The sequence below is a fragment of the Stegostoma tigrinum genome, chromosome 1, assembly GCF_030684315.1.
Source record: "Stegostoma tigrinum isolate sSteTig4 chromosome 1, sSteTig4.hap1, whole genome shotgun sequence".
In the NCBI taxonomy this organism is placed as follows: Eukaryota; Metazoa; Chordata; class Chondrichthyes; order Orectolobiformes; family Stegostomatidae; genus Stegostoma; species Stegostoma tigrinum.
Window position 1 is genome coordinate 48,639,790 of NC_081354.1, and position 20,847 is coordinate 48,660,636.

At 40.9% G+C, this 20,847-nt stretch overlaps 1 protein-coding gene across 1 annotated transcript in view; it reads left to right on the forward strand.

Annotated features, from left to right (window-relative positions):
• arhgap10 (Rho GTPase activating protein 10) overlaps positions 1–20,847 on the forward strand; it is a 205,285-nt gene that overhangs the window by 36,087 nt on the left and 148,351 nt on the right. The window contains exons 2-3 of the mRNA XM_059645226.1: positions 5,552–5,647; positions 13,883–13,944. Coding sequence (XP_059501209.1) covers positions 5,552–5,647; positions 13,883–13,944 — 158 coding nt within the window. The remainder of the gene's footprint in view (positions 1–5,551; positions 5,648–13,882; positions 13,945–20,847) is intronic.

Genomic DNA, 20,847 nt, shown 5'->3' on the forward strand with positions numbered 1-20,847 from the left:
ATGAAGTTTGGCTTGTTGGGCAATGGAAAGTACGTAATGTGGCAAAGGAAGTTTCACAGATGTTCTCACATTTAGTGATCAACGAGTTTATGAACTCCTTGCACTTTTTTGAAGTGTTATGGAAGTGGCAGAGAAAAGACATTAAAGCAGACAATTGATAGTGGATAAACGTGTTGATAGGTAAACGTGCTGGCCTAGAGCCTGAACAAAATTGAAAACTTGGGGCTTATTAAAGTTATGAATGCTCAGAAAATTTATTCACAAAATAGCAATCATCTTGTTAGCAATCCCGAAACATTTTGGATTCTCTAACTGGGTTAATTGGGCCAACAGAGAGTTTTTGTTTTCTAGTTTAATGAATTTGTCTGCAAACATCTTTGAGTGATCGGAAAATTGAATAGAAAGAAGCCAGCATAGTTTATTGCAGCTGATTATTGTACTTATTGTTTAGTAGAGCTATTCGATAGACCCCATTTCCTGCTTTTCCTTATAGTCCTGTAAATATTTCCTCTTCAATTATTTGTCTAATTCTCTTTGCATGTCACTTTATATCCGCTATACTCGGGTTTCAGGCATTGCATTCCAAATTTCAACTGTTTTGTGCAAAAAAAGGTTTCCTCAAGTCATTTCTGGTTCTTTTGTCAATCACCTTAAATCAATGTCTTCTGGTTGCCTACACTTATTGATTCAGTGTTCTCTGACCTACTCTTATGTCTCTGAAAATAGTTTCATATATATATGCTAAGAAAACCATTCGTGATTTTTAAACAACTTTGTTCTAGCCTCTTGGTCCAAGGAAAATAACTCCAATTACTGAAGTCCGTTATGTATCTACTGAATCTGTCCTGCACCATAAAATTAAACACTGTTTATTCACAATATTGAACATAATGGAACCTATATAGTGTTTTATGTGTTTAATATAACCTTCCTTTCTTTTGCAACTTGTCCTGTATAAGAAAGCCAAAGATCTCACATGTAGTTCAGTAGCTCTCAGGATTTGTCCAGGATGCTTCAAAGATTGTATATTCACCTTGACATTGTTTTCTTCCTGCATCCCTTTTAAACTTCTAATGTTTATTGTACAAACATGTGTCACTTTAAACTTCGGATTGATGTTCATCTGCCATATGTCTGTTCATTTTGCCGATCTATGTCCTACCAGTCTGTTTACTAATCTCCTCAATTTTTACTACCTTTCCAAGTTTTATATCATGTGCAACCTTGAAATTAAATCCTAGGTCCTCAAGTGTTGCTCATTTAACATATATCAAACAGAGCAGTTGTCCCAGTACTGACTCTCTAGTCTAGAATCTCTGCTGATTAGTTTCTGACTTTTAGTCAATTTTGTATTCATAATGTCACAGCTCTTCTACTTCTCTGTTTCAATATCCTAACGAGCCTATTTTGCATTATTTTGGCACATGCCTTTTGAAAGTCCCTATGCACAATATCAGAGGCATAACCATCACCAAACCTCCCAATTTCTTTTTAAAAAAAGACAAATCAAAATAAGAGTTGTGATTAACTCTCAACAAATTAACATTGACTTTTATTGATCATACTTTTGCCAATGGCAATTCATTTTGGTCAAGATTTGTGTCTTAAAAGTTCCTTCACCACAGATACCAACGTTTTGCATGCCAGGTTTATTTCACACTGGTGTTTGATTTTTCTTTTTAAATAATGGAGTCCTTTGGCATTCATGCCTGTATAAAGAATTAGAAGATTGTGAAATTTGCTTCCTGTATTGCTGAGTCACGTAGAGTGCATCTCATCCTGGCCGGCTAACCTTTCTATTTTGAGGACTGCCAACCTTTTAAGTACAAAGTGAATACTCGATTATGACTCTCATTCTTGCCAATGTTTTTATTCAAATGGGTGGTTCAGTATAATAAAAGATAAGAAAGTAACTTCTTTGTAATTATCTCATATCTGTCAATACCTCCTGGTGCTAGACAGAGTTGAGATTGTGGACCATTTTCAAGCAGCAATTTATATTCTTCCTCTAAAAATTCATAGTGGGCTGAGATTTCAAAGACTCGACATCTCAGGAGGAACAATCCTAAGGTTGCTATTTGAAGCAGGATATTGATCATCACAGGGTGTACAACCTGTTCTTTTATTTGATCATCTTGATTTGAGATTCGCCTGATGTGAAATGAGTGACGTACCAATGTGGTGGTCTGTGTTTTATTTGCTCAGTTTGCTGATTGTTCTGTCTCATCATGATCTTGAATCTTGAAGAAAACCAGTTCCACCACATGTACAGTTTTTGGTTTTCGGTCATTTGGGAGGAGTGCATTGTTCATATAATTTTATGGGTACAGATTATAGTATGAAATGTCAACATGATTGTGGTAGCTCTGTTCCAACCTGCAGTCACGTGACATTTCTGCTTAGATAATGGCTTCACTTTCAGTACCTGTATAGACTGGTCACATTCAGAAGCTTTAAGATTGGGTTATAAAAATAATTAGAATTAAGATAAATGGTTCTATAAAGCTTTAACAATCCTGATCTCCAACTGTGAAAGTCCGAAACCTTCATTTTAATCAATGTTTGATTTAATTTTCAATATAAAATAAAAGCAAAATACTGGAGCAACTCAGCAGGTCTGGCAGTTTCTGTGACGAGAGAAACAGAATGGATGTTTCATGTTCAATGACTTTTCTTCTGAACATGTTTTTCCTTGATTAATGTTTGCCTGCCAATCATTTCCAAATTATTTGGTCCAGACTAGTTCTCTCATTGTTGAAGTTGGCCCTGCCCTAGTTTATTATTTTTACTTTGGATTCCTCTTTGTCTTCTCCACAGCCAAAATAAACCTGTCCTGCAGGTACTTTATAAGGTGTGCACCTCTACGTAAATTCCTAAGGTTCTCCATCTCTTTCCCACCCTTTGGTTGCAGAATTCAGAATGCTCTGAGCAATGTAATCATATTGCCACAAGGTCATACTTTTAATATGGTTCAGCTAATCGAAGCTGGAACTGATTTAGTCATGTAATTTATAACTATAACTCAAACTGCTTATTATGGTAAAAGATAAACCCCAGAGGCAAATTAAATAATTCACAATGTTTGAATTTTTTAGGTTGTCAAAGCACACGTGGTACATTAAGTCTTCACTTAAAGTTGCAGTTGAGTTCCTGGAAAATATAACTTTAAGTAAAAACAACTTAAGTGAATCAGATATTCCCACTAAAACCAATGTTAAATTTGTAACTTGGTGACATAAGCCTTACCCATCAGAAAAATAGTTCAAATAGTATGAACTAAGAGGTGAAGTATTCTACGTTGCTAAGTTCCTATATAAGTAAATGAAATAACATTTGCATTTTAAAATTTATTTTATTGGAAGAGAAATATGCTAACTTTTACTTACTTTCTACTTGTTGAACCTCCTGCTTGCCACTCCTCTCATTCCCTAATCCTGCCAGTCACTGCGAACCTTCCTGTTACAACCCTCTGGTCTGGGGACTCTGTGTACTTCTATCTTGTCACAACATCTCAGTCTTTCCCGCTCCCAGTTAATGGTCCATTAAGGCTGCTACCACTGGTATTTTTCCAGTGGGATGAATGCCCATGCTAAATGGTGAGGCTTCCAGATATACAGCAGATGTCTAGCTGCAAGCTTAAGAGGATAGGAAGGTGTCTCTTTGGCTTCACTGCTCTGCATTTACGCCTCTAGAGTCGTTAGTTCAGTTGACTGATGGCTAATTTGTAATGCAGAGTGATGCCAATATCTTGTGTTCAGTTCTTACACCAGCTGAGGTTATCTTGAAGGATTGTCCTTCTCAACCTCTCCTGAGGCGTGGTGACTCTCTTGTTAAACCACCACAAACTGTCTCGCTCTAATGCAAGAGCATCCCTATGTTCTGGTAAGCTGATGGTGACTTTACCTTTACCTTTACTTGCATGACTGGTGATGTCGATGAGGTGGCAGCAGCAGAGTCAAGGATTCCTGGGGCATTGGCTGGACCCTGAATGGGAACTCATTGCAGCCAGGAGGCTGGAACACCTTTACAGAAACCCCAGTCTCAAGAACAACTGTAAAGTTGCATATTATTTCCTATTTTTCTGCCTTTATATTTTTCAGTCAATTGAATAGAAAATTAAGCTCCATTTAGGCAATTTCTTCTTTATTCATTTTGCAATACAAAATGGCATTGGCTTATGGTGATAAAACACTTCTCACTGTATTTTCCCAAATACATGTGACAGTAAAATCATTTGTTCAATATAAGACTTCATCTCCACAGGACTATGCAGTGAGCACTCTTACCAATACTGTCTTGAATATTCACATTTGTGAAAGCTAGTTTGGTCATGATAAAATTAAATATGTTTTTCCATCTTGTTGATTACCTTATCACGTACCACAGACCTGTAGGACCCAACCAACTCGACCTTGCTGAGCCACTCATGGTGGTTGACCTTGAAACCCCATCCAGTGGACATTTCTGAGCCACCTGCCATGCTTCCTCCAAGGCTTGATCAATGTGCATAAGCACTGATTCATCAGCTGAGAGGATAGCAGTAGGTGATGATCAGCAGGAGTTTTCCTTGCCCATGTTAAGCTGATGTCATGACATTTCACAAGATTCAAGGCCAATGTTACAGATTCTCGGGAAAATTCCTCCACTATATAGCACTGTGCTGTCTGGTTTGTCTCTCTGCTGTTCCTTTCGTTTCAACTTCCCCAACTCTTCCTCTACACCCCTCCATTCCCCACTCTTCCTCTTGTTACACCCCTGTTCTTCTTACACACCCCATCCTCTTATCCCTTTCTCATCCTCTTCCTGTTCATTCCTCCATGTACCCCTCACTCTTATGTCTAGTACCTGCTTTGTATCCCCTCGTGGTCTTTGGTTAACAATCCACATGCTATTTGTTGCATTTTTTCTTCTCCTATTCAGTGCTCTGGGGAAATTTACAATTAATTTTCATATTAGGAAATTATGTTGTGAGTTCTTAAACCTGTTTTCTTTCCCAAAGATAAATTGTGTATCCCAAAATAGCTGCAGCCAGCATTCTGTTAAAAGAGATAGTGGGCCAGAATCCAATGTTTTGAATCTGTGTTGACAAGATTAGATACTTTGCATTGCGTTGAAATTCTTTGTGTTGTTCGGTTAACGGCCACAGTCAATTTCATTTCTCCAAGTTGTTTAGGAAAATGTCTCAAAGTGATCAGGATATCTAGTTTTGAAAGGTGTCACAAATGTACATTTTATTACTCGCATCTGAGTACGCCTCCATTTCCTAACTCATGTTTTGCATCTCCCCGAAGAAGACGTGCATGTTCTGTAAGACAAACAAAATTCTAATAAAGGTTCAATCTTGTACAAAATTATTGCTCCCTTTCACCCCACTAAAGCTGGACTACTTAATGGGTGGAAGCTATAACCATAGAGTGTTCCTGCAGTTGAATGCTAAGAGACTTGTGGGGACTTTATATGATTAGTTTTCTCTAAATTCTGAAAAAAACACATATGAAGAATCTATTTTTCTGTGATAAATTCACATTTTTCCCTTGTTTATTCTTGACAGCACTTTCAGCAGCACAGCAGAAATTCGCTCGATCACTTGGGGAATTTTCCTTTGAGTTTATTGGAGATGCTGAGACAGATGATGAGCGGTGCATTGGTAAGGGGTCTCATTATTTTTAATGGAGATTTTAATTTCATTTTCAGGCTTTTCATACACCAGAAATTGCAGTGTGAATGAGTATGATGCCTGCTTTTAAAAATGTAGTGAATGACAGATGTAATATACTATATTTGGAGAAACCTTTTGAAAAAGTATTAAACATTATGAACTTGGGGTTATAAATCTGCCTTTAATAAAACTATTTTGCAAATATTTCTGTAGGTTTAAAGGTTAGACCAGAAGTTGCTCCTATGTTCTGTCTTAGCTCAAAACCACATTTTAAAAGTGTCCACGAGCATTAACCTTTTTTAATTACTTCTGTATATGTATATTTACCCTATAGTCCCTCTGGCCTATCTATATAACTCTTCAGCTATGGAAGAGTATCCATGCATCAACAATACAGGTTGAGAGCAAAGTAACTTCTGCATCATGTAACTTGTTTATGCACTTGATGTGGTTCTAATAACTCAGTATATTCTCTTACAAGAGGTTCAAAATGAACAAATTCTTGGCAGGTCCACTTTAATGGTGTCAGGTAGAACACCTGCATTTGAAATCCAGTGATAAGATTACGTTGGGATAAAACTGAGTTCGCAATTAATTGTACCTAAAATATGTGATCTTCACACTTATTTTGTTAAGTTTCATTCTATCATTCTATCATACAGAAGATTGTTGATAAGTTTTTAACTGCATGAAATTGTTTTTCATATGGCCCCCGTATGAATTGGGTCTGCCAGCTCTTAATAGACTCCTTGCAGTTTGAACACTTGATATTTGACAAATGATATTTACAGTTCAACATGTAATTGCTTTTGAATTTCTAGATGTCGTGTCCCTGTAGTGAAATGTCTTTGCTCGAACAAAAATCAATAATTGCAAAAATAATCAAAAGCTACCCTTGTTTAAAGTTTTCAAGAAGATTTGTAGCTTGGGTTATGTATGAGGTGGTGGACATGCTCGCCAAGCTGGCAGATTTGGGCGCATACATTTTGTCACCCTGTTCGGTAACATAGTCAGTGCGCCTCCGGTGAAGTGTCAGTGTTCTGTCCTGCTTGTTATTTATGTGTCTCGGTTTGCTGGAGTGGTTGGTGTTATTCTAGTTCTGTTTCTCAGTTTCTCACTCCAGCAAACCTATAAATAACAAGCAGGACAGAACACCAACGCTTCACCGGAGGGGTACTAATGATGTTGCCAAGTAGGGTGATGAAACATTTTTAACCAAACCTATCAGCTTGGCGAGCATGTCTACAACCTCAGATAGCCTTCTTGTGTAAAAACAAAATTTCATGTATTTTGCATTTTCTAACATAATCATCTTATCTCTTTTTAAAACTAAACAAATGGATTAAGTAGTACACGGATTTTCAGCCTGGTTGTTTAAGGAACTTATTAGCCTAAGTGCTACATACAGGAAGGGGAGAGGAGTTTTTAATTTTTCGTCTGTCCTCGAGCAGAGAATTTTTAAGAGTTTTCTAATTTTCTTTCTCAGAGGGTTGTGGTGTCTTCCCCCAGTTAAATCGTACTCCAGCACAATCTGCAACCTCCTGACCCAGTATGTCCCCCACTCAACAATTATCATCAAGCCAGGAGATCAACCTTTTTTACTGGAGAGTGCAGGAAGGCATGGAGGAGCAGCACCAGATGAACCTATGAAGAGATGTCAACCTGGTGAAGCTACCAAACATGTTAAACAGCAAGTGATAGGTGGAGCTAAGTGATCCTATAGCCAACGGATCCAATCTATGCTCTGCAGTCCTGCCACATTCAGTCGTGAATGGTGGTGGACAATTAAACAGTAGGTTCCTAAAATATCCCCATTTTCAATGACGGAAGAGTCAGATACATTGGTGAAAAAGATAAGACTAAAGCATTTGCAGGAGTCGTCAGCTGAAACTGCCAAGTGGATGATCCATCTTGGCCTCCTCCAGTGGTCCCCAGCATTACATACAGTTCAGCCAATTCGATTGACTCTGCATGATATCAAGAAACATTTAGAGGCACTGAATTTTGCAAAGGCCATGGACCCTGTCAACATTCTGGCAAATGTACTAAAGACTTGTGCTTCAGAACTTACTAAACCCCAGCCAAGTTGTTTCAGTTCACTTACAACATTGGCATCTATCTGACATTGTGGAAAATGCTCAGGTATGTCTTGTACACAAAAAGCAGGACAAATCCAACCCAGCTAAATACCACCCCATCAGTTTCCTATTGATCATCTGTAAAATGATGAACGATGCCATCATCAGTAGTGCTATGAACAACATCTACTCAGCAACAACCTGCCCAGTTTGGGTTCATCAGGGCCAATCAGTTCCTGACAGTTCAAACATAGACAAAAAATAAACAGAAGAGATGAGGTGAGAGTGACAGCCCTTAACATCAAGGCCACATTTGACTGAGTGTGGCATCAATGAGCCTTAACAAAGCTAGGATTGGTGGGTGCCAGGGCAAACTCTGTACCAGTTGGAATCATACCTCTGCAGCCATCTTGATATGTGCACTGTTGGAGGTCAGTCATCTCAACTCCAAGACTTTACCCTGAGCAACTCATGCGCCAATGAATTAGGTCCAACCATCTTCAGCTGCTTCATCAATGACCTTCTCTCCATCATAAGGTCAAAAATGGGAATGTTCACCAATGATTGCCCAGTGTTCAATACCATTTGTGACACCTCAGATTCTGAAGTAGCCCACGTTCAAATGCAACAAGATTTGGATTGTTTTCAGGCTTGGGCTGATAGGTGTCAAGTAATATTCTTGACATTTGTGGGGCATGAAATGACATTTCCAATAAGAGACAATATAGCCACCGCCCCTTAACATTTAGAGGTGTTGCTGTCATCGAATCCCTGAATGTCAACATCCGGGTGGTGGTGGTGGTGGTGTAGGAGGGGAGAGGTTACCATCAACAAGAAACTCAGCTGGACTCACCATATAAACACTGGCTACCAGGACAGGTTGAAGGCTTAGAATACTGCATTGAGTAATTCACCACCTGGCTCCCTAAAGCCTGTCCGCCACCTGCAAGATACAAATCAGGAGTATGATGGAATCTTCCCGACTTGCCCAGATGGGTGCAGTACCAACAATACCTTGAAACTTGACACCATCCAGGGCAAAGCAGATGGCTTGATTGGCACCACATCCATTCCCTCCACTGATGCTCAGTAGCAGCAGTGCATACTATTTGAAAGATACACTGCAGAAATTCACTAGTGATCCTAAAACAGAACCTTCCAAACCCATGACCACTTCCATTTAGAAGGTCCTAGGCAGCAGATATATGGTAACGCCACTGACTGCAAGTTCCCCTTCAAAGTACTCACAGTCGTGAGTTAGCAAAGGAACAACAATACATTTATGTCATTGGGTCAAAATCCTGGAGTTCTCTTCTTCAGGGCATTGCTGGCCAACCTACACCAGGCGTACTGCAATGGTTCAAGAAGATAGATAACCACCACCTTCACAGGACACTAGGGATGGGCAGTAAATGCTGGCCAGCTAGTATTGCCAATGTCCCATGAGCAAATTTAAAAAAAACTCTGTGAACTCCAGTGTAAGAATAATGCAATGCTTCACTGTGGTAGTACGCTGGAAATTGAGCCCAGCTATTCCCTGTGTCATCGTAAAAATGTAAATTTTTAAAAGAAATACACAAATGTCCTCAGGCTGCATGATTTTCAGACCCTGTTAGAAAGCATAGACTAGGTTTTTGTACTTAACAAAAATTATTGTTCATTACAGATAATTAGATTCTAGCTACAAGTAAACAATTAAACTAAATTAAGTAAACTCCACAAATAAATGTCTTAACTCCTTATAGACTCCACCTTACACATACATGCAGGCAAACAAGCAGGGCAAAAACACCTGGGCAAAGGGAAAACTGGGAAATCAGTTCCATAGTCTTTGTTCACAGCATTTGTTGATGTAGAGGAGGCCACAACAGGTACAGTGGATATGGTATACCACGTTAACAGATGTACAGGTGAACATCTGTTTGATGTGGAAAATCTTCTTAGGGCCTGAGATGGCGGTGAGGGGGGAGGTTTAGGGGCAGGTGTAGCACTTCCTGCGGTTGCAGGGAAAAGTGCTGGGTGTTGTGGAGTTGGAGAGGAGTGTGGAGCGACAAGAGAGTCCAAGAGAGAGTGGCCCCTCTGGAAAGCAGATAAGGGTGGGGATGGAAAAATGTCTTTGGTGGTGGGGTCGGATTGGGGTCGGAGGGTGATGCGTTGGATCTGGAGGTAGCTGAGGTGGTATGTGGTATCTCCACCTATCTCTACTCCATTTTCTCCCCTTTGGTCCAGGAACTCCTTACCTATGTCTGTGACACCACCCATGCCCTCCACTTCCTCCAGAACTTCCAATTCCCCGACCCCAACACTTCATCTTTATCATGGACATCCAGTCCCTATACACCTGCATTCCCCATGCAGATGGGCTAAAGGCCTTCCATTTCTTCCTGTTCTGCAGGCTCAACCTGTCCCCCTCAACTGACGCCCGCATCCGCTTAGCCGAACTCGTCCTCACCCTCAACAACTTCTCTTTCAATTCCTCCCACTTCCTACAGACAAAGGGAAAGGCCATGGGCAATTGTGTGGGCCCAAGCTATGCCTGCCTCTTTGTAGGTTACGTGGAACAATCCCTCTTCCGTACCTACACTGGCCCTAAACCCCACCCCTTCCTCTGTTACATTGATGACTGTATCGATGCTGCCTCATGCTCCCAGAGGAGCTCTAACAGTTCATACACTTCACCAACACCTTCCACCCCAACCTTAAGTTCACCTGGACCATTCCTGATATCTCCCTCTCCTTCCTGGGCCTCTCTGTTTCCATCTCTGGCAACCACCTGGAAAGCGATATCCATTTCAAGCCCACCAACTCCCACAGCTACCTAGACTACACCTCCTCCACCACATCTGCTCCCAAGATGAGGCATTCCACTCCCGAGCATCTCAATGTCCACGTTTTTCGAGGACCGCACCAACCACCCCCCATCAGTGGTTGAGAACGCCCTCGACTGTGCCTGCAACACATCCCAGACACCCCCTGTTGCAATAACAACCAAAACAGAATCCCCCCTCGTCCTCACATACCACCCCACATACCAACTTCCGGATGCAACGCATCGCTTCCACCATCTACAATCAGACCCCACCACTAAAGATATTTTTCCCTCCCCACCCTTATCTGCTTTCAGCGGGGCAACTCTCTCTGGGACTCACTTGTCTGCTCCACACTCACGTCCAACCCCACCACACCCAGCACTTTTCCCTGCAACCGCAGGAAGTGCTACACCTGCCCCCACACCTCCCCCTCACCCCCATCCCAGGCCCCAACAAGACTTTTCACATCTTGCAGATGTTCACCTGCACATCTGCTAATGTGGTATACCGCATCCGCTGTTCCTGTTGTGGCCTCCTCTACATTTGGGAAATCAAGCGGAGGCTTGGGGACCGCTTTGCAGAACACGTACGTTCGGTTTGCAATAAACAACTGCACCGCCCAGTTGCAAACCATTTTAACTCCCGTCTCATTCCTCAGACGACATGTCCATCCTGGGCCTCCTGCAGTGCCACCACGATGCCAATGGTATCAATGTGCATTTCACAAGCTTCAAAATCTACCCCCCGCCACCACTGCATCCCAAAACCAGCCCAGCTTGTCCCCACCTCCCTAGCCTGTCCTAACTCCCAGCTACTCCCTCCTCCCACCTCAAGCCCCACCCCCCCTCCGACCTACTAACCTTATCCCACCCTCTTGACCTGTCCGTCTTCCATGGACTGTCTTACCTCCTCCCTCCCTCCCCACCTATAACTCACCTTTACTGGCTCCATACCCGCCTCTTCGACTGGTCTGTCTCCTCTCCACCTATCTTCTCCTGTATCCATCTTCTATCCGCCCTCCCCCTCTCTCCCTATTTATTTCAGATCCCCCTTCCCCGCCCCCATTTCTGAAGAAGGGTCTAGGCCCGAAATGTCAGCTTTCCTGCTCCTCTGATGCTGCCTGGCCTGCTGTGTTCATCCAGCTCTATACCTTGTTATCTCCATTGTCTAGTCTACTTGTTTTCATTGTACTAAGCAAGCTAGCAACCTGTGACTGGAAAAATTTATGGAAAAAAGCATTTCCAAGAGTTTCTCAGTGATGGTATTCAATTATGCATGTTAATAGAGGAGCGACTTATTGCACGGTTTCCGATGGATCACTCAGGACAGTTCAGAAAGCCATGGGTCAGGCATTTGAAGGAGATCAACAGAGTGTTAAAAGAAGTCAATAGTATGTGAAGGAGACAGATATTAGATTCCCTGTTTAAAGTGCTAATTTTTAGCTGTATTGCAGGGTACACAACGAACGCTAAAGGGTCTGTGTCGGTGACATAGCAAGTTACGTCCCAAGAACACTCAAATATCTCTGTGCTGCTAAACCCAGACTAACTTCTTAGAGTTATTGGACAGCTAAGTGTTGCCCTCAGGACTTGGGAAAAGTCCTGAACGTTGCGCTGGATTACAACAAGGTCGGTGACATTAAAAAGCCAGTTTCACTGACAGTGTGGCTTGAAGTTTTAAGCTGTTACTGCTTGACGCAGCTGAGCAAGGTGCTAGCTCAGGGAAAAGCAAAAGGAAAGATTATTGCTTGGTGAAGCTAGTTGTCAGTGAAAAGCTGGAGTGATGCCATGAATAGGTGAGTACAGCCTTTGAATTTTGTGACAGGATAGTGTTTAACCAGAACAGTTGTTGATGCTGCCTTCTATAATAGAGTGGCTCTTGAGAGGGAGTTCCACGGCCAAATGGGCAAAAATGAAGAATTGTAATACCTTACATCGTTTAATTAGATTTGATGAACCTTTTGGGGGCATTACTAAGAAATTTGCGATTTGTCTTGTTTGCTTTGGCTAGTTTTGTGTCTGCTGTGGGATATTTGGATCACAGTCTATTACCCATGTTTACCACATGTTAAATTTGGGAATTCGAAATAAGTTTTGAGTGTATTATAGACTGTATTAATGATTCAACTTGTAGAGAATGTCTGTCTGTTTGTTCAAAATCATGTAATCTTCCAGCTTTACTCTCCTTTCTATATCCTCTGGACCCTAGACCACTGAATTACGCACCAGCTCTGAAAACCAACAAAATAGAACTGATGCTTACATTCCATTATTCTGAGCTGGAGTATTCAAGTGCTTGAAGCTAAAACAAACATGGCTGGAGAAATTTAGCAGGTCTGACAGTGCCTGTGGAGAGAAAGCAGAGTTAACATTTTGGGTCCAGTGACCCTTCTTCAGAATGGCGTAGAGTATCAGCTTAGACCATCAAAGGAGCACTGAGAGGCAGAGACTGGGGAAGCTGTAGCTTACCTCAGTGGACATCTGGCTCAGTTCCTAGGTCCAATTATGAGCTTTTTAACAGCAGCTGTTTTAATATCTGCCATTGAAACTGGAATTACCCTGTGGCTGCTGGAACCAGGCTTGTATTCCTTGTTAAAGGATCTAAAGTGTACTCATTCCAACTACAGGTCTTTGCTTGTTCTGTTATTTTCTGTCACTGCCTCCCCGAGTCAGGACTGAGTAATTTGTGTGCCTGCTCCCTTTTATGGATGTGTTCGGAGTTTCTCGAGCTCTATCTCCAGAATTCAACCCTGCTTCCTCAGCACCATGAAAGACTCCGGAGTAAATTTTGAATGTTCATTGAGCAGCCATTTGGATAAGTTGTCGCTATCACAAGGATATGAGATCAGCCTGAGATTATCTAGTGACCAGGTGAGCTCATTTTGGATTTGGTCTGTTAAGCGGACTCATCCCCAACTGGGTCTGTACTTGTTTTAATGAGTCACTTGCAGTTTCAGCTTACCAGCCTTGTGCAGTTTATTCTGCATGGCTTACTCCTTGAGATAAGCGATTGCTGCTGGCAGGATTGACCAGCCAACAAGTCTGGGGGAAGGGCCTGCAGGCATAATAATTCGTAGTAGATCCCCCTTAATCTCAGTTGGGGGAACGCCATGTCTCACGTTCTTTTGTATGTGTTCAATACAACATCCTCAAAATGCAAGAATGTGAAATTACAGGAAGATGGCCTAAGCTCTGATAAAAGTAAATTATGGCAGATGCTGGAAGACGCTGAAAATAGAAAATGCAGGAGAAATTCAACAGGTCTAGCAGTATCTGTGCAGAAAAACAGAGTTCATGTTTCACATCCAATATGTCTCCTCTTTCTCTCTATTCCAGATGAGTCACTTCAGGAGTTTGCAACATTTTTACATAACCTTGTGGAGCAAAGAGAAATGATGGTAGGTAGAACAGTGTTATAGGGGCATAGGAAAGAATTTGTGTTGGCATGCTGCAGCTGTGTAGTTTGGGAACTGTCTTGCCTGTTTGCTTAATTCATATATGCAGCAGGATCCCGAAGTGATCAATTTGTCAAAAGTGAAATTCGTATCAACAGGAATTTGATTGTACTATGCTCTAGCATGGACAGTATGTCTATACTCTTACTCTCTCCTTCCTAAATCCCCTAGAGCAAAAGGTCATAATAAGTTCTGGCACTTGTTCCAGTCTGCTTTTTACAGTTCCCACATCCAACTTTTCACTCAGCTGTTGTTCTCCAGATGCATTGTGACCTTCATTCTGTTTCGAGTTGATTCCAAAAATGAGATTTGCTTTACGGTTTGAATTCCTTTTATTGAAAATCTGTTAATGTATGGTAATTTAAAACCTTGACTGCTTTTCATCTCTTTACAGTTTTGTCAATTTTCTTGATGAAATTTTGTTGTTCTGAATTGATTTGCCTCTGAATGATTCCAGAGTAATTGTTACATTGGCAGCCTGTGACTGCCATTCGAATTTAAGACAGTTGTTGCTTTGCAAATTCTGTTTTGCTTGTGTACTTATTGTTTCTTGGCAATTATTTATGGCAAATTGTTCATAACTTCACATTTTTACAAAGGTTACATTTATGGTCAGATGGGGAAGAAAGGTCAAAATTTTAACCTGGTTTCTGTCTCAAGTTTGATCTGTTTATACAGTTGTACAGACATTGTTGCACATATGCCTGCTTTGAGAAGAAAAGTCAGGGTTAGGAAGTGGGGAGAGTAGAATACACACAAAAACAAAAAAACAATACAGCGCAGGAATGGGCAGTTCGGCCTTCCAAGCCAGTGCTGACACTTTTTGCCTTTCTCTACTAAAACTGTTCTTACTTACAGGATCCATATCCCTCTTTCCCTTTCCTATTCATGTATTCATTCAGGTGCTACTATTCTGTTTGCTTCCACCACCACTATTGGCAGTGCATTCCAGGCACTCATCACTCTTTGTGTGAAAAATTTGCCATGCTCATCTCTTTTAATTGTGCCCCTGCCCATACCTTGAACCTGAATTCCCTAGTAATTAACCCCTCCACCCTGGGAAAAAGCCTCATATTTTCCATTCTGTCCATGCCATTCACAAAATTATAGACTTCTATCAGGTCACCCCTCAACCTCCTGCATTCCAGTTAAAATAAACCCGGTCTATCCAACCTTTCTTCACAGCTGAAATCCCCCATACCAGGCCACATCCTGGTAAACCTTTTCTGTACCCTCTCCAAAGCATCACATTCTTCTGGTATTGTGGTCACCAGAACTGTATGCAATATTCCAAGTGTGGCCTAACTAAGGTTCTATAAAGCTGTAATATAATTTGTCCTTATACTCAATGCCTCTTCCAATGAAGGCAAGGATACCAAAGGCCTTATCTTACTACCTTATCTACCTGTGCTGCCACTTTCAGTGATCTGTGGACCTGCAACACCAAGATGCCTCTGCAAATCAATATTCCAAAGGATTCTGCCATTCACTGTATAATTTCCACCTGCACTTGACCTTCCAGAATGCATCACCTCACATTTGTCCGCATTAAACTCCATCTGTCATTTTTTTCTGCCCATGCCTCCAACTGATCTATATCCTGCGACAGTCATCCTCTTTATCCGCAAATCTACCAATCATTGTATCATTTGCAAACATACTAATTAGACCAGCTATGTTTTCCTCCAAACCATTTATGTAGACCGCAAACCGCAGAGATTCTAGCACTGATCCCTATGGAACACTATTGGGTCACAACCCTCCATTCCAAAAAGCAGCCTTCCACTGCTTCTCTTTATCTCCTTTAACTGGGCTAGTTCTGTATCCATCTTGCCAACTCTGATAACATGTGACTTTACCTTTTTATACCAGTCTGCCATGAGGTGCCTTGTCAAAGGCTTTACCGAAAGCAATATAGACAATATCAACTGCTTTTCCCTCATCAATGATCTTTGTCACCTCCTCAGAAAACTTTATTAAGTGAGTGAGGCACAAACTCCTCTGCACACAACCATGCTGTCTATCGTTACTAAGACCATTTGCTTCTAAATGCATATAGATCTTATCTCTGAGAATCTTTTCCGATAATTTCCCCACCACTGACGTGAGTATCATAGCCTTGTGATTTTCTGGATTATCCCTGCTGCCCTTCTTAAACAATGGGGCAACATTAGGTATTCTTTAATTCTCTGGGACCTCACCTGTGATCAAAGAGGATACAAGGATGTCTGCCGATGCTCTAGCAATTGTTCTCTTGCGTCCTTCAGTATTCTAAGATAGATTCCATCTGGACGTATGGAATTATCGAACTTAATACTTCTTAAGACACACAACATCTTTTCCTTTTTAATAGCAATCTGGCTTGGACATCCAACACTCCCTTACCTGAGATCATCCTCCTACAATTCCTTCTCTTAGGTGATCACTGACACAAAGTACTTTCTGTTAAGATGTGGTTCGAGTAAAATACAGTTACAATATCTTACTGCTATAAGGCAGCATGGTGGCTCAGTGGTTAACACTGCTACCTCACAGCACAGGAACCCAGGTTTGATTTCAATCTTGGTCTGCTTATGTGGCCTTCTCCCCATGTGTGCGTGGGTTTCTGCTGGGTGCTCTGGTTTCTTCTCACTGTCTGTGCGTGTTAGTTGCATTGGCCATGCTAAGTTGTGCTGTAGTGTCTAGGAATGCGCAGGCTAAGTGGGTTAACCACGGGAAATGTGAGGTTATGGGGATTGGGTGGGGGACTACTGCGTCTGGGTGGGGTGCTGTTTGGAGGGTTGGTACAGACTCAGTGGGTTGAATGGCTTCATTCTGCACTGAAGGAATTCTGTGATTCTATCTCCTGACCATGCACAGATCAGCTAGCTTGGGCCTAACCACATCAGTCACTTGAGTATTCTACTATTGGATGGATGTGGCATGTTCATTTTAATTGTGACCTGTGTTTTGGGCCAGTTTAGGAGCTTCCTCAGAACTGTCCCAACTTGTGAAATATGCTGCTGGCTTCACATTGTTGACATGGAGCTGGCACAGACTTTTCTAGGCAGTGCTGGATGGGTTCCCAAACTAATTGAAGACTTTTTGTCCTCTGCTAAAATTTTGTTGTTCAATCTAGACCTTACTGAATTCTTTCCTGTAATCTATTTACTGATCTGAATCATTTCAGCAGCAATTCTGATCATATCTAGGAAGTTTTTTTTAAATTCCTCAATGGTTCCCATAGTTGTTTTTCTTTTAAATGTAGTACTTTAATTCTGATTGCATTTGATTTAGTTAAATTACAATTCAGCCTTTTTTTAAAACCATTTTTCCATTGCCATTATTTTGCACCTAAAGGTGTTGATTCTTGCTGGGGCATAATTACACTGGTACCTGTAATCCTAGGGTGCTTAAGCATTTGTCTGGGGGTGCATTTAAAATGAAGGTAGTCACTTGTCCTCCTCTGCCCCGTTGTGTTCCAATGGTAACATGCGCTTTCAATCAAATGTTGGTATTTTTATTTTCATTTTTAAAGATCCAGAGCATGTCCTCAATAATATCTTTGGGCCTTGACTGCAGTGTTAACCTGAAGCCAGAGTATGTAAACAGCAATGGTGTCCCAGTCATGCCAGGAGATGGCTCATGGGCAAGATCGGTCCAGGAAGAGAATATTTAATATTATGTTTCCTTGCAACAGCAAGAGGAGCATATCAGGTAAAGAGGAAATTAATCTTAATGAAATTTGGAGTGCCCTGCACATCGCTGGGTTTACATTCCGCTTTTGTGATTTGGCAGACCGTTCCTTGGCTGATCTAATCTCTCCAAATGCTCCCGTCTATGGAGCTGCATTGCTTCTAGTGTCTCGCTGGCTGAGATCAACGAACAAAGGGATGAAACCTAAACAGACTTAGTGGAGCTCCACTTTAGAGGGCAGAAATATTATTTAAAATTACAGGATAGATCCTTTTTTTAAAAAAAAGCATCTGTAAAATATCTCATTGCATGGCCTATTGCATTTTGGTTGTTTTGCGGATTACTTTTTGTTTTGTTTCAACACTGTTCATTAGGTTTCTATCCCAAAATAATTTAACAATAATAAACTATTGTCATATGGCAGCTCCCTGCTCTTTTATGGTAGTTAGTATCTCACTTAGTTGCTGTGAACAGTGTTATCATTTTGGTTACCAAATTAGTGTGGGTGCGGCTGTGCAACATTGATCAGCCTTTCTGGGTAAAATCTTTGCTGTAAATTTACTGTATATGAAATCTAGCTGGCTCTACAGTATGAGTTTTAGAATATAAGTTTGGATCTTCTTAATATCTCCAGCTTTATCAAGTTAATAGTTAACAGATAAGCATCAGATGTGGCTCAATTGGTAGTTGACTTGACTGAGTCAAATGATCATTGGTGTGAGACTGCAGGACAGGTGAGGACAAACATTAAAACTGACCCTTTAGTGTTGTGTTGAAGATGCCTTCTTTCAGATGGACACTTATTTCCATTTAGGGTCTTGGTTTAAAAGATCCCACAGCATCATTTCAAAGAAGGAATATCCCAAGTGTTCCATCACAGTGGCTCAGTGGTTAGCACAGCTGCCTCATGGTGCCAGGGACCTGGGTTCGATTCCACTCTTGGGCAACTGTCTATGTGGAGTTTGCACATTCTCCCTCTGGCTGTATGGGTTTCCTTCCAGGTGCTCTGGTTTCCTCCCACAGTTCAAGGATGTGCTGGTTAGGTGATTGGCCATGCTAAATTGCATGTAGTGTTCAGGGATGTGTAGATTAGTGGGTTATAGGGGGATGGGTCTGACTGGGATGCTTTGATCAGTGTGGACTTGCTGGGCCAAAGGGCCTGTTTCTACACTGGAGATATTCTGTGATATTTTATGATCAGTGAAATAGATGATCTGATCATTGTCACGTGATTGTCGTTTGTGGAAACTTGCAGTCGGCAAATTGACTGCTGTGTTTCCTACATAATAACAGTGAGTGAAATTATGAAGTACTTCATTAGCTGCAAAGAACTTTGAGAATTCCAATAGCCAAGAAAGACACTGTATAGATATCATCTTAACGTAGTGATCAATTGATTTGGACAGATTAAGTATGTAGTGGATGAATATCCAACCAAGGCATTCAAAGACATATTGGATTATTTGAAAAGGTACAGTGAGCACATTTTCCAGGAGAAAGCAGGCAAATGATGGTACATGAGCTGCTTATTTGAAGAGCCAGTGCACATATCGTGTGATAAAATGGCTCTTGTGCTGTAACAGTTCTGTGATTATGTTCTAGTTCACTGATATGCATTAAATTCTAAATGACAAGCTAACTTCAGTTAAGACAGACATGCAACTACCAAGTTTGATCTTTGACTTAAATCCATGAGATTTTTCTGCTTTGTAAGATTTGCAAGTAGAATTTGTGTTGGCAATTCATGCCAGCACAAGTACAACATGAAAGCATGCATAGTGAGCATTAGTGAGGCTTTACTGTGGGGAAACTGAAACATCACACTAGTACAAGTAGAATGTCCGTTATGACATTTAAGATGATTTGTGAACTTAGAAATTACTGTCAAAAGAAATTGCCCAAACTAGAGAGAACCCTTGGTTCCTGTTCAATTTTATGCCACTCAGTATTTGCTTCTCAATAAAGGCTGTCAAACCCTCACAATTCCAATAGTGGTTACATTTGCACATTAATGACTGATGACGTTTACACAACAAATTAAAGTTTTTCTGAATTACCCTGAGAGCTTGAGCCTATAAATGCTTGTTGCATTCTCCATGTCAGTGCTGTGGCTAATTCATCAATTTTCCAACTAATCGGTATCAAAAATTGTTGTGATTATTTGAAATTTGACATCCTGGTCATTATCCTGAGCAGTGCAAGACACGAGCTTTGTCAGCATTCTTCTCGTTTCAATAATTTTCTAAGATAGAGCTGCTAATTGATAGCATAAAATTACTTTAAATGAGGTAATTGTTATCCGTGCAATGCCAATCAACTTCTCTGGCCCCGTAAGAGAAAAATATCAATTAGGCTGCCTCATCCTTTTAGGTAGTAATTTATTATTTGGACATTTTTAAAAACATAACAAGTAATAAAATTCTTTTCCGTTATCCTTTGCTTGTTCACTTTCATTTTGTCTGCCTTCCCTTTACTTCTCTTTCTATATATGATGGGATACTCTTTCAGACCACCTGCGCCATTTTTCCTCCATGTTTTTCAAGCCATTAATCTCATTGGTTAAGAAGATACATTTTGTTCACTAGGATTCTAGCTGCTTCATTGATGTCATCCTTTCTGAACTTTGAATAACGTTATTTTGAGCTGCAGGACTAATAAGCTCTAGAATGTCTGTGGTGCTATACACACCCCGTTTCAACATCTAATGTTGTTTTACAGCAGATCAAAAACTTTGAAATGTACTCATTCTTGAAATGAAAGAAAATACAACAGATGATTGGCACACATCCAGCTCCAACAAACAGCAACGTAATAATGACCAATTAATGTGGCTTTATGATGATGTTTGAGTGCTACATATTGGTCACAATGCACAAAGTAAGTGAGTTCAGAGAAGGAATAAATCCCAGTTTCTTTTTTGCATTTGTGCCATGAGATCATTTATATTCATACGAACACCCAGTTGGAGCCTATGCTTAACATCTTATCCCTTCTGACAATGCAGCACTCAGTACTGCACTGGAGTGTCAGCCTTGATTTTTTTTGAAGCTACCCCTGAAGTAGGGCTCGAACCCAGAATCTTGTAACATAGATCAGAGTGCTACTGAGTCCTGACTGATACCAGAAGAAAGCCAACAGCCAACTAATGTGTTGAAAGTTCCTGTTTTGTAC